At 43.8% G+C, this 13,600-nt stretch overlaps 2 protein-coding genes across 2 annotated transcripts; one reads left to right on the top strand and one right to left on the bottom strand.

Annotated features, from left to right (window-relative positions):
• Window positions 1-401: 401 nt before the first annotated feature.
• On the bottom strand, window positions 402-12,910 carry LOC112079307 (probable methyltransferase TARBP1). The gene is made up of 8 exons (XM_024145299.2): window positions 12,838-12,910; window positions 12,626-12,715; window positions 12,171-12,381; window positions 10,752-10,833; window positions 10,374-10,545; window positions 9,880-10,065; window positions 945-1,069; window positions 402-544 (listed from the first exon to the last, which is right to left on the bottom strand). Exons 1-8 carry the CDS (start codon window positions 12,908-12,910, stop codon window positions 440-442), a joined length of 1,044 nt encoding a protein of 347 aa, XP_024001067.2. The 3' UTR covers window positions 402-439.
• Window positions 3,781-5,236, top strand: LOC112079306 (NACHT, LRR and PYD domains-containing protein 1 homolog). Its single transcript, XM_024145298.2, has one exon. The coding sequence runs from the start codon at window positions 3,803-3,805 to the stop codon at window positions 5,036-5,038; it is 1,236 nt and encodes a 411-aa protein (XP_024001066.1). The 5' UTR covers window positions 3,781-3,802; the 3' UTR covers window positions 5,039-5,236.
• Window positions 12,911-13,600: the final 690 nt, after the last annotated feature.

Below are 13,600 nucleotides of genomic sequence, written 5' to 3'. Positions count from 1 at the left end.
AAGGAGAGAAGATTCTGTGTGTGTGTCTGCCTGCATAGGGGCCCAGGGAACACACTCACGTCGCATTATTGCAGACTCCATTCAAGAGCCTTGGTCAGCTTCCTCCCTGACGCCCGTGGAGTACAGTCGCGGCCATGGGCTGTGTACTGTACATGTGTGTTTATACCAGTCAAATTCAAAACTGAATTGATGTGCCCAGATACAGTCATGCCTCACTGCTATTCGATTGTTCATGTTGTGTGGGTTTGGGTCTGTTGAGTGATAACTGCATCTTCATGTCATGGCTTGGTGGATTGAACGCAGAAAATACTTCCAGATATGAACGACAAAGTTATATAACCAACCTGGCAGATGACACAACTGTCGTGCTCTGCTGTCTATAAGGAGAGTGGTCTTTTAGCCCCAGCAGTAACAGAGTCTCTACCTCAGCGGCACCTATCTAGTCCTTTAGACTCTGACTATTGGCTGTCTGCTCCACTCCCACAATGCAGTAGCCCTCCCTCTTCTTCAGCTGCAGGAAGTCAGCCAGTTCTACGGGCTTCACCTGGTAGAGACACAAAGATATGATGTTAACATAACACTTTTTTAGCTGCCTAAAAAGTAAGTTGAACACAGTAGAGTTAAAGAACTTGGTGTGCATCTCAATATTCTAGAGTGTTCTGCTGTCCTCCTTCCGCTACATCTGCACTGAACSCTCCASTACGGCACTGGAGACTTCAGGTCARGGGWGTCCAAATCATTCCACGGAGGGCCAAGTGTCWGCTGGYTTTTGTTTTTTCCTTTCAATTAAAACCTAGACAACCAGGGGAGGGGACTTCCTTACTAATTAGTGACCTTAATTCATCAATCAAGTACAAGGGAGGAGTGAAAACCTGCAGACACTCAGCCCTCTGTGGAATGAGCTTGACAGGTGTGGTTTAGGCTACTAAAGTGTTGTTACCTACCTCCAGTAGGGGGAGCCATAGCTCAGAGGAGACACTCAGGGCCTGGAAGTGTTTATCACTGACGTGGCGAAGACTGTCCAACACCAGACCACTGGCCCCAAAGATCTCACACGTCCTACACAGACCTACACACACACAGACAGAGAGATCGAGAGAGACAAAGAGAGAGGGAGAGAGCGCGAAAGTGTTTATCACTGACTTGGCAAAGACTGTCCAACACATACTACACTGAACAAAATAATAAATGCACCATGTAAAGTGTTGGTCCCATGTTTCATGAGCTGAAATAAGATGCCAGACATTTTCCATACGCACAAATAGCTTATTTGTCTTAAATTTTGCGCACAAATTTGTTTACATCCCTGTTAGTGAGCATTTCTCTTTTGTCAAGATAATCCATCCACCTGACAGGTGTGGCAAATCAAGAAGCTGGTTAAACAGCATGATCATTACACAAGTGCACCTTGTGCTGGGGACAATAAAAGGCCACTCTAAAATGTGCAGTTTTGTCACACAATGCCACAGATGTCTCAAGTTTTGAGAGAGCGTGCAATTGGCTGACTGCAGGAATGTCCACCAGAGCTGTTGCCAGAGAATGTAATGTGCATTTCTCTACCATAAGCCACCTCCAACATCATTTTTGAGAATTTGGCAGTACATCCAACTGGCCTCACAACCGCAGACCACGTGTAACCAAGCCAACCCAGGACCTTCAATATCCGGCTTCTTCACCTGCGGGATCGTCTGAGAACAGCCACCCGGACAGCTGATGAAACTGTGGGTTTACACAACCAAATAATTTCTGCACAAACTGTCAGAAACCGCCTCAGGGAAGCTCATCTGTGTGCTCGTCAATCCTCAATCATGTCTTGACCTGACTGCAGTTCGTGATCGAAGCCGTTTCTTTTTGTTTCTTTTAAGGTATTTGTGACCACCAGATGCATATCTATATTCCCAGCCATGTGAAATCACATAGAATAGGGCCGACTTAATTTATTTACATTGACTAATTTCCTTATACGAATGTAACTCAGTACAATCTTGAAATTGTTGCATGTGTGCGTTTATATTTTTAGTTCAGTGTTTAATGGTCGATATGGTATATCTCAGACCACTCGCCCCAAAGAGCTCACACGTCCTACACACCACATGTATGTACACATTAACAAACATTACACACCACTATTTACATGTTTTCAGTTATTGGTATGCTACAGGTCTAAGGAGATATTTTCTTCAGACAGAGCAATGCAACATTTTTTTTATTTTATTTAAAGGCCCAGTGCAGTCTAAATTCTGTTTATCCCTGGTGTTTTGTATCAGCTGATAAACTAACACTAAGTGGTGAAAACATTTGCTGTTTGAAAATACACATCTAACAAAGGACTTTCTAATCAGCAGGGTTTTGCATGGGTCGAGGCTTAAGCTTAATTAGTTAATAGACCAATAACAAACCTCTCTGCCAATAACAGCTAGTTTTCAGTTTTCCCCCTCCCCATTCAGACCACCCCAGTCCTATACACATTATTGCTTGAGATTTTTTTTTGGTAAAAAGCTATTTTTGTTCAAATTTTAATGGAAAACTACTTAATTGTTACCCAGAAATGATTTGACTGGATATAAAAATGGCTGCATTAAGCCTTTAACTACTACACAGCCCGGCAGACAGACCACACAAGAAATATAAATCAAAACAAAAACACAACAATGATTTTACACCAACATTATTTAAATGTTTCAGTTATTCTGAATGCTACAGGTAGAGTGATATTTTCTTTATGCAAAAGAGCCCAGATCAGCACATAAAATACTGTAAAAGTCATATTTTGCAGTGAGGTTTAATTTGGCAACCTTATGTTAATGAAGTGTGTACTAAGGAGGTTGATTATTTAACCAGATACTCGTCAGCTTTTTTGATTCTGTGGGATGCACAAGTTGCAGCCTTAAGACCTCACATTTAAATATCTCTGTTTTGGGAATCTAACACTATGATAGCCACACTGTATAAAATAATATATTGTTGAAAATCCACCTAAAAATATTCCATCTTTACTCAAGACCATGTGACTGCATTAAAGCCAAACACAGTCCCACAGTTCACACCCATCTATTCACAGCAGTTCTCTCATGTCTTTCTTTTGTTTATTTGGACATTGATTCATTGTCTGTTAGGAGTGGAACTAACTGAGATTGGGAGGAGGAAGTCCAATTCACAAGGTGACGTTTGGACAATAAAAAGGGAAACTGGCTAGACATTTCCTGTAGTAAATGGATTACAACTGATACACAGTAGTGGATACCTGACAACACATACKAGAGGATTTATTTTTTCCTCACYTTTTGAGGCTATACCGTGTTTGTTTACAATTAKGATGTTAACAAGTGTTGCCATAAAGCAAGCTTATATTCTGGGTTCTGATGGMGTACGACAGTTGAACTAAGCTCATGAGGTATTTGAAAATTATATTCTTCTAGAGTCAATGGCTTAGCAAGAACATTACTGCTTTATAAGTCCAAAAGTGGATGTAGCCACTGCAGATTGCCCCTTTGGAGTGAAAATGGCKACATCAAAAGATCAAGATGTTGATAACTGTGAAACCAACACTCCTGAACAGTCAAATCCTCTGCTACCCCAGTTGTCACAACTTGAAGAGCTCTCAAACGTAATTGAAAGCGAAGAACCTAGTGAACAGGAATTGAAGACTAAAGTTGCCCTTCTTCTGTCTCTTGGTGATAATATTGAACGTGATTTAAAAAAACAGAACTTAATGGTAGATAGGCTTGTAGTCATACATACAAAAATCATGGACAAACTTAGTCCTGGTCAAAAGGATGCTAGTAGTGTCATCACTGGAACAATGAGACAGTTCTACAACAAGGCCCTGGATTCAGTAGGAACAATCATCACTAAACTGGCCAAAGAGATTGGAGTCAACTATTCAGAGTCAAATATGTTTCTTCAAAAAGAGTTTGGCCTTAAAACCGATAGTCCAAAGGCATGTTTGAATTGCAACCATATAAAGAGCTCAATGTCCTGGATTCAGGTTGAACCCTCCGTGTCTACAGAGGKTGAGACCACCGTCTACACACTTGACTCTTCTGCAGCAGGGCATTACGAGTGCATCTTATCAGGGCTGCGGTGGGTATGTGAGAGCAAAGTCAGCCTGCGATACCAGTTCAGCTCCTGGGAGCCTCACAGGGCCACTCTGAACAACATGCGGTTTGAAGAAGGAGGTCCATTACTGGACATCACAATGATTTCTGGCAAACTAGAAGAAATTWATCTGCCACACTTTGTCTGTATAGATCCAGACTACCCACAATCCTCCTTGAGAGAAGACATGAAGGTTCTACATGTGAAAGACAACAGAGTGCTTGTGGAAGAAGTGGATGAGGTGACGCGGTTCCACGCCAAACTGCTTCATCCCTCCTTCTCTGGCAGGGGTTTGGTACTGAGACGTGGGTTGCATTGGAGAGTGCACTGTGACCTTCTGATCTTCAGGTCCACCAGAGCACTCCTCACCTTACACACATATCTGATCCGATGTGATCCTTCTCTAGCACGGGAGGTGGAGGCACAGGAGAAGTCATATGGATTCTTAAGACTTCCAAAGCCAAAGCCGGAGAAGTCCCATCGGAAGGGGAGTCGCTTCACCCTCAAGACCTCGTGTCAATCCTCGATTACGCCAGAAAAGATCAAGCTGAGAAGCACCAGGCCAAACTACTTTGAAGTGTACATAAAGGATGCTGCGATGGAGTTGATAAGTGAGAAGGGAGAATCTTTATGGAAAGCTGAAATACGAACAGATGAATACAGAGATGATTCATCCACAAGAGACATTGAGTTTGTTGATCAATTCAGACCACAGCTCATTCAAAGAGTCAATAATGTGTCTGCCATAGCAGATGTTCTCTTGACAAAGGGCATGATTGGTGAAGAGATCAATGCAAATATCAGCGCTGCACCGACCTGGCAGGACAATATGAGAGTGATATACGAGGCACTGAATTCAGGTGGACCACATGTCAAAGCTGCATTCTTTACTGCACTCAAAGAAAAGGAACCCTTTCTAGTCAAAGACTTGGATAAATAATACCTTATCGCTCAATTCTCATTCTTATAGCAAGGGTGGAGGAAAGAGTGATGAGAACTATGAAAGAAGAGACTTTTCAGGGTTAGAATCCCTGAACAAAAAGACCTAAAATGGTTCTCACATTTCTATATATTTTTTAATTGAACCTTTATTTAAACTATGCAAGTCAGTTAAGAACAAATTCTTATTTTACAATGACGGCCTACCGGGAACAGTGGGTTAACTCAAATCAAAATCAAATCAAATGTATTTATCAATTTTCTCAATTTTCGAACAGAAACGGGGTGTGCCTTTGGTGGCTCATCGAGATGATGATAATAAGTTACTCCCTCGTCAGAAAAAGTAACTGTATTAGTTAACACCAACGGTCTTCTATCGTAGCTAGTTCGTTAGCAAAACTAGTCACTGTGTGCTAGCGTTAGCCTAGCTAACATTAGTAAATAGCATAATGTTAGTAGCTAGTACTACGAAGATGAGTTTACCTTAGCAGATTCCACTGCTCAAGTATATGGTCGGAGAGGGATTAGTGAKAGTCAGATTCACGTCTCCCCCTTTTCAGGGTCTGCTGCTTACTCCTTCAGTATTTGTTGACATCATTTCCGAGGATTTAGTTTTGGACAGAAGCTGTAGAGATCGGTAAGAAATGSCACTTCTGTAACCAAATGTAGTATTCATCCATTTCATTTTTTTAAGCATTAAATGAAGTTGTATGGCGGTGCATTGATCAGTTACACAGTTAAACTGCATTCTTTGAGTTTTCTCCCAAAGTCAACCTTTAATATGGGACATGGAGGTGATGAACTAGACACATCTACGATGACAAACTGTACCGAGTCTGTTTTAACATAGTACCTTGTATAAATATATTTGATTTACATTTAARTCAATTTTCACTGTATTACATTTTCATTTCATTGTATTTGTTGTTAATCATMTATTGGATCAATTAAAGAMTTACCACAGCATCATTATCTCTACTGAATGCATATGATGTAGCCTATCTCTATGTACAGTATCAACCTAACAACCTATGTGGACACATCCAGGACTTTRTGCAGTACCATTGAGTCTGATTCCTAATATAGAAAAATATGTACAAAATGTCTCTGTGTGCTAAATCTACAAGTATGATGGCAACATATATCCTAAAGGTTASCTTAACAKATCGCTATCGTTCTCTAACATGCAAAGTCTTACATAAGGTGTTTCTGAGTGAGTGACCGTGTAAGYCAAAAGGAATGTCAACAAATGACCAAATCAACAACCAGCGGCTRTTTAACATTTCTGTGGGATARAAACGCTTATATAGACATTACCTGGATATYTTYCATTCAAAGGAAAAAACAGAAACATTTGYTTTAAAAAAAGAAAGAAAAGTCATTACACAACAAGACATCTGGGGAGGTTGTATCCTAGACCAAACAGCCTGGAAAATAGTCTGGGACGGTTGTATCCTAGACCAAACAGCCGGGACCAGACATCGGGGAGGTTGTATCCTAGGACCAAACAGCCTGGACCAGATATCTGGGGAGGTTGTATCCTAGAACCAACAGCCTGGACAGACATCTGGGGAGGTTGTATCCTAGGCAAACAGCTGGACCAGACATCTGGGGAGAGTTGTATCTAGCAAACAGCCTGGACCAGACATCGGGGAGGTGGTTAATCATGGACCAAACAAGCCTGGAACCAAACTCTGGGAGGGTGTGTATCCTAAAACCAAGAACGAGGGCATGGATCGCAAGACATCTGGGGAGGTTGTATCCTAGCTAAATCACCCTGGACCAGACATCTGGGAGGTTGTTATATCTAAGACCAAACAGCCTGGACCAGACATTGGGGAGGTTGTATCCTAGCCACAAACAGCCTGGACCAGACATCTGGGGAGGTTGTATCCTAAACCAAACAGTCTGGAACCAGACATCTGGGAAGGTTGTATCCTAGACCAAACGCCTGAACCAGACACTGGGGGAGGTTGTATCCTAAACCAAACAGCCTGGACCAGACAATCTGGGAGGTTGTATCTAGAACCAACAGCCCTGGAACCAGACATTCTGGGGAGGTTGTATCCCTAGACAAACAGCCTGGACCAACAATCTGGGGAGGTTGTAATTCCTAGAACCAAACAGCCTGGACAGACATGTGGGAGGTTGTTTGCCTAGACCAACCAGCCTGGAACAGAACAGATCATATGGGGAGGTTGTATTCCTAGACCAAAACAGCCTGGACCAGCACAATGTGGAAGTGTATCTGACAAGAAGCCTGGACCTAGTGACAGTACTTTGTGGGGAGGTTGTATCCTAGACCAAACAGCCTGGACCAGACATATTGGGGAGGTTGTATCCTAGACCAAACAGCTGTACAGACACTTGGGGAGGTTGTAGACTAAGACCAAACAGGCCTGGACAAGACATTTGGCGGAGGTTGTATCCCAGACCAAACAGCCTGGACCGAGATATGGGAGGTTGTATCTCGACCAAACAGCCTGGACAGAAGACATCTGGGGAGGTTGTATCCTAGACCAAAACAGCTGGACAAGAACATTTGGGGAGGTTGTAATCCTAGACCAACAGCCTGGACCAGACATATGGGGAGGTTGAGTCCTAGACCAAACAGCCTGGACAAGACCATCTAGGGAGGTTTGTACCAGACCAACAGCCTGACCAGACATCTGGGAGGTTGTATCCTCAGACCAAACAGCCTGGACCAGACATCTGGGGGTTGTATCCTAGCACAAACAGCCTGGACCAGACATCTGAGAGGTTTGTATCCTAGACCAAACACCTGGACACAGACATATGAGGGAGGTGGTATCCAGACCAAACAGCCTGGACCAGACATCTGGGGAGGTTGTACCTAGACCAAACAGCCTGGACCAGACATCTGGAGAGGTTGTATTCCTAGACCAAACAGCCTGGACCAGACATTGGGGAGTTGCGTATCCTAGACCAAACAAGCCTGGACTCAGACATTGGGGAGGTTGTATCCTAGAACCAAACAGCCCTGACAAGACATTGGGGAGTTGTACCTAGGACCAAACAGCCTGGACCAAGACATTTGGGGAGGTGTATCCTAGACCAAACAGCCTGGACCAGGACATTGGGGAGGTGTTATCCAAGACCAAACAGCCTGGAAACATCTGGGGAGGTTATCCTAACCAAACACCGGACAAACATACTGGGGAGGTTGTATCCTAGACCAAACAGTCTGGAGCCAGACATCTGGGGAGGTGTAAATCCTAGACCAAACAGCCTGGACCAGACATCTGGGGAGGTTGTACCTAGACCAAGAACAGCCTGACAGACATCTGGGGAGGTTGTATCCTAGACCAAAACAGCTCTGGACCAGACATCTGGGAGGTGTGTATCCTAGACCAAACAGCCTGGACCAGACATCTGGGGAGGTTGTATCCTGGAACCAAACAGCCTGGACCAGACACTGGGGAGGTTTATCCTGACCAAAACAGCCTGGACCAGACATATGGGGAGGTTGTATCTAGACCAACAGACCTGGACCAGATATCTGGGAGGTTGTATCCTAGACCAAACAGCCTGGACAAGACATTTGGGGAGGTTGTATCCTAGACCAAACAGCCTGGACCAGACATCGGGGAGTTGTATCCTAGACCTAACAGCCTGGACCAACATCTGGGGAGGTGATCCTAGACCAAACAGCCTGGACCAGACATCTGGGGAGGTGTATCCTAGACCAAACAGGCCTGGACCAGAATATCTGGGGGAGGTTATCCTAGATCCTAACAGCCTGGACCAAGACATCTGGGAGGTTGTACCTAGCAAACGCTGGACAAGAGCAGGGACAGTCAGGGCTAGACAGAACAAACCTTCCTCTCATGTTTCTTGCTCCTTCTGTGGATAAATGATAAACATTTACAGTCCAATTCACAATCTCACTCTACTCTCCTCTTTTATATCATCGTGGCTGTGCCCGAATGGCACCCTGTTCCCTATATAGTGTACTACTTTGACCAGGGAAAAACGGGCTCTGGTCAAAAGTAGTGCGCTACATAGGGAATAGGGTGTTATTTGGACATAGCTGGGCGGCAGGAAGCCTAGTGGTTAGAGTGTTGGACTAGTAACCGAAAGGGTGCAAGATCAAATCCCCGAGCTGACAAGGTAAAAATATGTCGTTGCCCTAAACAAGGGTGTTAACCCACTGTACCTAGGGCGTCATTGAAAATAAGAATTTCTTCTTAACTGACTTGTCTAGTTAAATAAAGGTTAAATAAATAAAAATGTCACTTGGTTCATAAAGGTTCTTCTCCTGTATAACTCATTACATCAACGTAAGGCTACATAAACTGAGATAACAGGCAGCGCAGCAATACAGCAGCCCAGTGGAGAACAATAAATGAGTCTGTTATGATGTAGTCCTAGTGGTCCTTAGACAAACTCTGATTAGGACTGATTGGTTTATGTAGCTCAGCCTGCTGCTCTCTGTTTGCATGGCAACGCTTAGCAACACCAAGTATATTGGGGTAGCTTAATGGAAAATAAAGAAGACATGCAACAACACCCAATCGAGCACAATATAGCTGGATAGAAATGGCTGTGGGTTCATATGTGACCGACTGGATTCAAACCAGGGTCTCCTGCACACTACATAACTGTGTTAGCTCCTTGAGCTCAAGCCTGGGGAGCTAACGCAAGTCTTCAGGTCTCAAGCAAGGTTACTCATCATGTGAACATGGTTCATCATTCCACCTCCGTTACACATAGAACCCAGAGAGATCAGCAGATGATGGTTAAAACATTCATCCTGTACCAAGTTGTTCAGCATTGACTTACCTGTATAAATAGAGGTTAAATAGAAAATAAATAACTAACCTCCCAGGTTGGTGGGCTTGTCTATGAGCGAGGCAACCACCAGGAGGGCACTGTGCAGCTTGCCCAGGCGTGCTGCTCTCTGCTGGGGCACCAGACCCAGCTCTGGCTCCTGTTCCTGGATCCCCAACCTCCAGGGGGTCATCTTCTTCTGGACCTCGGCCCAGCGCTCCTCACCATCCTGATCCCCTAACAAACAACAACACACTGAGGCATCTACACCAGGGCTTTTAAACMGAAGTCCTGGAGGGCCAGAACACTTCTGGTTCTCATTCCTTCATTAGAAAATCAGGGACTTGGCCAATCAATTTCATGAATTGATCATTTAACTACCAGGTAGAAAGGAGAACKAGCAGTACTTCAGCCCAATAGTTGAATAGCTGTGATCTCCACTTTAACCAGAGTAGCTGTCTGTTGGGTACAGTCTCTGCTMCCATCTAGTGGTGATACCTTTTTCAGGTCAATACAACTTAATTTATCCCCTCAGGGGAATGTACCTTTATCCTGCTGGATCCAGTCTCCAGGCTGAATCTGGCTCAGGTCAGGGACAGGGTTTCTCAACGGYAGAGATGCACTCTGGGAGAAGTCCACCAATTTCTCAAACTTCCAGGGCGGAATCCACTCGTCCTCAAACACCTCCGATAGGCTGGGGAATGTGTAGAATATGGTCTGGCATGGGAGAGACGGGAGGAAAAGGGACAGTTTACACACGTCGRCTCTCCTCAATCACCACTCAGTTRATTCSTTTTTAGAGACCCTAAGCAATTAGGTCAAATTACAATGAYTCAAGAGATTTTAAAAGATTCACATACAAAAACATTTGATTCTTCAAATTCACACAATCAATCAACAATACAATGGTTGCAGTGTCTTACTTCCACACTATAGTCTCTAACAGGATGAAAGACACCAAAGAAGAAGTGGTCCTGAATCCTGGTCCAGTTCTTATTGGCATTTCTGTACAGAGATATACAGTAGTTATATGAGTCAATAATGTATTTATTTAACTAGGCAAGTCAGTTAAGAACAAATTCTTATTTACAATGACAGCCTACCCCGGCCAACCCGGACGACGCTGGGCCAATTGTCCGCCACCCTACAGGACTCCCAACACAGGCCGGATGTGATGCATCCTGGTTTTCGCGAAAAAAAACCAGTAAACGCAGTGACGCCTCTTTGCACTAATCAGTCTGTCTTAGACACCACTGCGCCCCAGAGCCCAAATAACAGTATCCACAGTTTCCAATGACTAAGATACACCAATTGTGCCTCCTTCACTAATATAACAGGTAGCCTAGTGTATAGTAGCGATTGCACTAGTAACAAAGTTATCTGACGAATCCCCGAGCTGAACAAGGGTAGCAAAATTCTGCATTCGCCCTGAACAGGCAGTTTACCACCACTGTTCCTAGGCGTCATTGAAAATAAGAATTTGTTCTAAACTGACTTGTAGGTTAAGTTAAATAAAGCGTAATAATTGAAAAATCTTAGAAGACACCTTTATCCAAAAGCCATTTAGCAGTCACTTTAATCCAAAGCCATTTAGCAGTCACTTTAATCCAAAAAGCCATTTAGCAGACACTTTAATCCAAGCCATTTAGCAGTCACTCTAATCCAAAGCCATTTAGCAGTTCACTTTAATCCAAAGCCATTAGCAGTCACTTTAATTCCAAAGCCATTGAGCAGGTCACTTTAATCCAAAGCCATGTGCAGTCACTTTAATCCAAAAGACATTTAGCAGTCACTTTAATCCAAAGCCATTTAAGCAGTCACTTTATCCAAAGCCATAGCAGTCACTTTATCAAAAGCCAATTTACAGTCACTCTCATCCAAGCCATTTAGCAGTCCACTTTTATCCAAACCATGTAGCAGTCACTTAATCCAAAGCCATTTAGAACAGTCATTTTAATCCAAAGCCATTTTAGCAGTCACTTTAATCCAAAGCCATTTACAGTATATATACTATACAGTGGGAGAACTCAGTATTTGATACATGCGATTTTGCAGATTTCCTACTTACAAAGCATTAGAGTCTGTAATCTTTTATCATAGGTACACTTCAACTGTGAGAGACGGAATCTAAAACAAAAATCCAGAAAAATCTCATTGTATGATTTTAAGTAATAATTGCAATTTATTGCATGACATAAAGTATTTGATTACATCAGAAAGCAGAACTAAATTGGTACAGAAACCTTTGTTTGCAATTACAAAGATCATACGTTTCCTTAGGTATTTGACCAGGTTTTGCACCACACTGCAGCAGGGATTTTGCCCACTCCTCCTTTACATACCTTCTCCAGATCCTCAGGTTTCGGGGCTGGTCGCTGGGCAATACGACGTTCAAGGCTCCCTCCAAGATTTCTATTGGGTCAGGTCTGGAGACTGCTAGGCCACTCCAGGACTTGAGATGCTTCTTACGGAGCCACTCCTTATTGCCCTGGCTGTGTGTTTCGTCGTTGTCAGCGGAAAGATCCAGCCCACGACCCATCTTCAATGCTCTTACTGAGGAAGGAGGTTTTTGGCCAAGATCTCGCAATACATGGCCCCATTCCATCCTCCCCTCAATACGGTTGCAGTCGTCTGTCCCCTTTGCAGAAAAGCATCCAAACCAAAGAATTATGTGTCACCTCCAGCTCACCGTTGGGAGGTGTTCTTGGGGTTGTACTCAACCTTCTTCTTCCTCCAAACAACGGCGGTGGAGTTTAGAACCAAAAAAGCTCTATTTTGTCTCATCAGACCACATGACCTTCTCCATCCTCCTCTGGATCATCCAGATGGTCATTGGCAAACTTCGACGCTGACATGCGCGGCTTGAGCAGGGGGGACCTTGCGTGCACTGCAGGATTTCAACCATGACGCGTAGTGTTTTTACTAATGTATTTCTTTGAGACTGTGTCCCAGCTCCTCTTCAGGCATTGACCAGGTCCTGCCGTGTAGTTCTGGGGCTGATCCCCTCACCTTCCTTATGATCATTGATGCCCCACGAGGTGAGATCTTGCATGAGCCCCAGACGAGGTGATTGGACCGTCATCTTGAACTTCTCTCCTATTTTCTAATGAATGCGCCAACAGTTGTGCCCTTCTCACCAAGCTGCTTGCCTATTGTCCTGTAGCCCCATCCCAGCCTGATGCAGGTCTACAATTTTATCCCCTGAGTCCTTACACGCTTCTCTGTCTTGGCATTGTGGAAGAGATTGGAGTTGTTTGATTGAGCTGTGTGTACAGGTGTCTTTGTATACCAGGTAACAAGTTTCCAAACCAGTGCAGTTAATACACATAAAAGGACAGGCGCTATGATGACACACACTCAATCAAAACAGACTCCAATCTTCTCCACAAGGCCAGAGACCAGAAGAGCGTGTTAAGAGAGCTGATGCAGAGAGAATAAAGAGAAATTAAAGCAGTTCTGACCTGCCAGAGAGGGCTCTCCTAAGAAGATGAAGAGAACTACCAGAAAGCAACAATATGGGTCCGATCAGAGCAGACCCGTGGAATCGTCTGTACGTAGAGGCAAACGAACTGTTTGTGGGCGCCAATTAGTTGAATCATAAAGTATATATGTCACGCAAAAAAATTAGCACAGCAAAGAGTTTATACAAGACGTTAAAAATTTCATACAATGTGTTCTGGATTTTGTTGTATCTGTATCAATGCAACCTCTTCTCACAGTTATGTGCTGACGTCTCGAGTGATCAAACCAGATCGCGTCCAAAGAGCACATC

Source organism: Salvelinus sp. IW2-2015, unplaced genomic scaffold, assembly GCF_002910315.2.
Source record: "Salvelinus sp. IW2-2015 unplaced genomic scaffold, ASM291031v2 Un_scaffold7564, whole genome shotgun sequence".
Taxonomy (NCBI): Eukaryota; Metazoa; Chordata; class Actinopteri; order Salmoniformes; family Salmonidae; genus Salvelinus; species Salvelinus sp. IW2-2015.
Note: the sequence above shows the minus strand (reverse complement) of the source record. Positions and strands in the feature narration are given on the sequence as shown.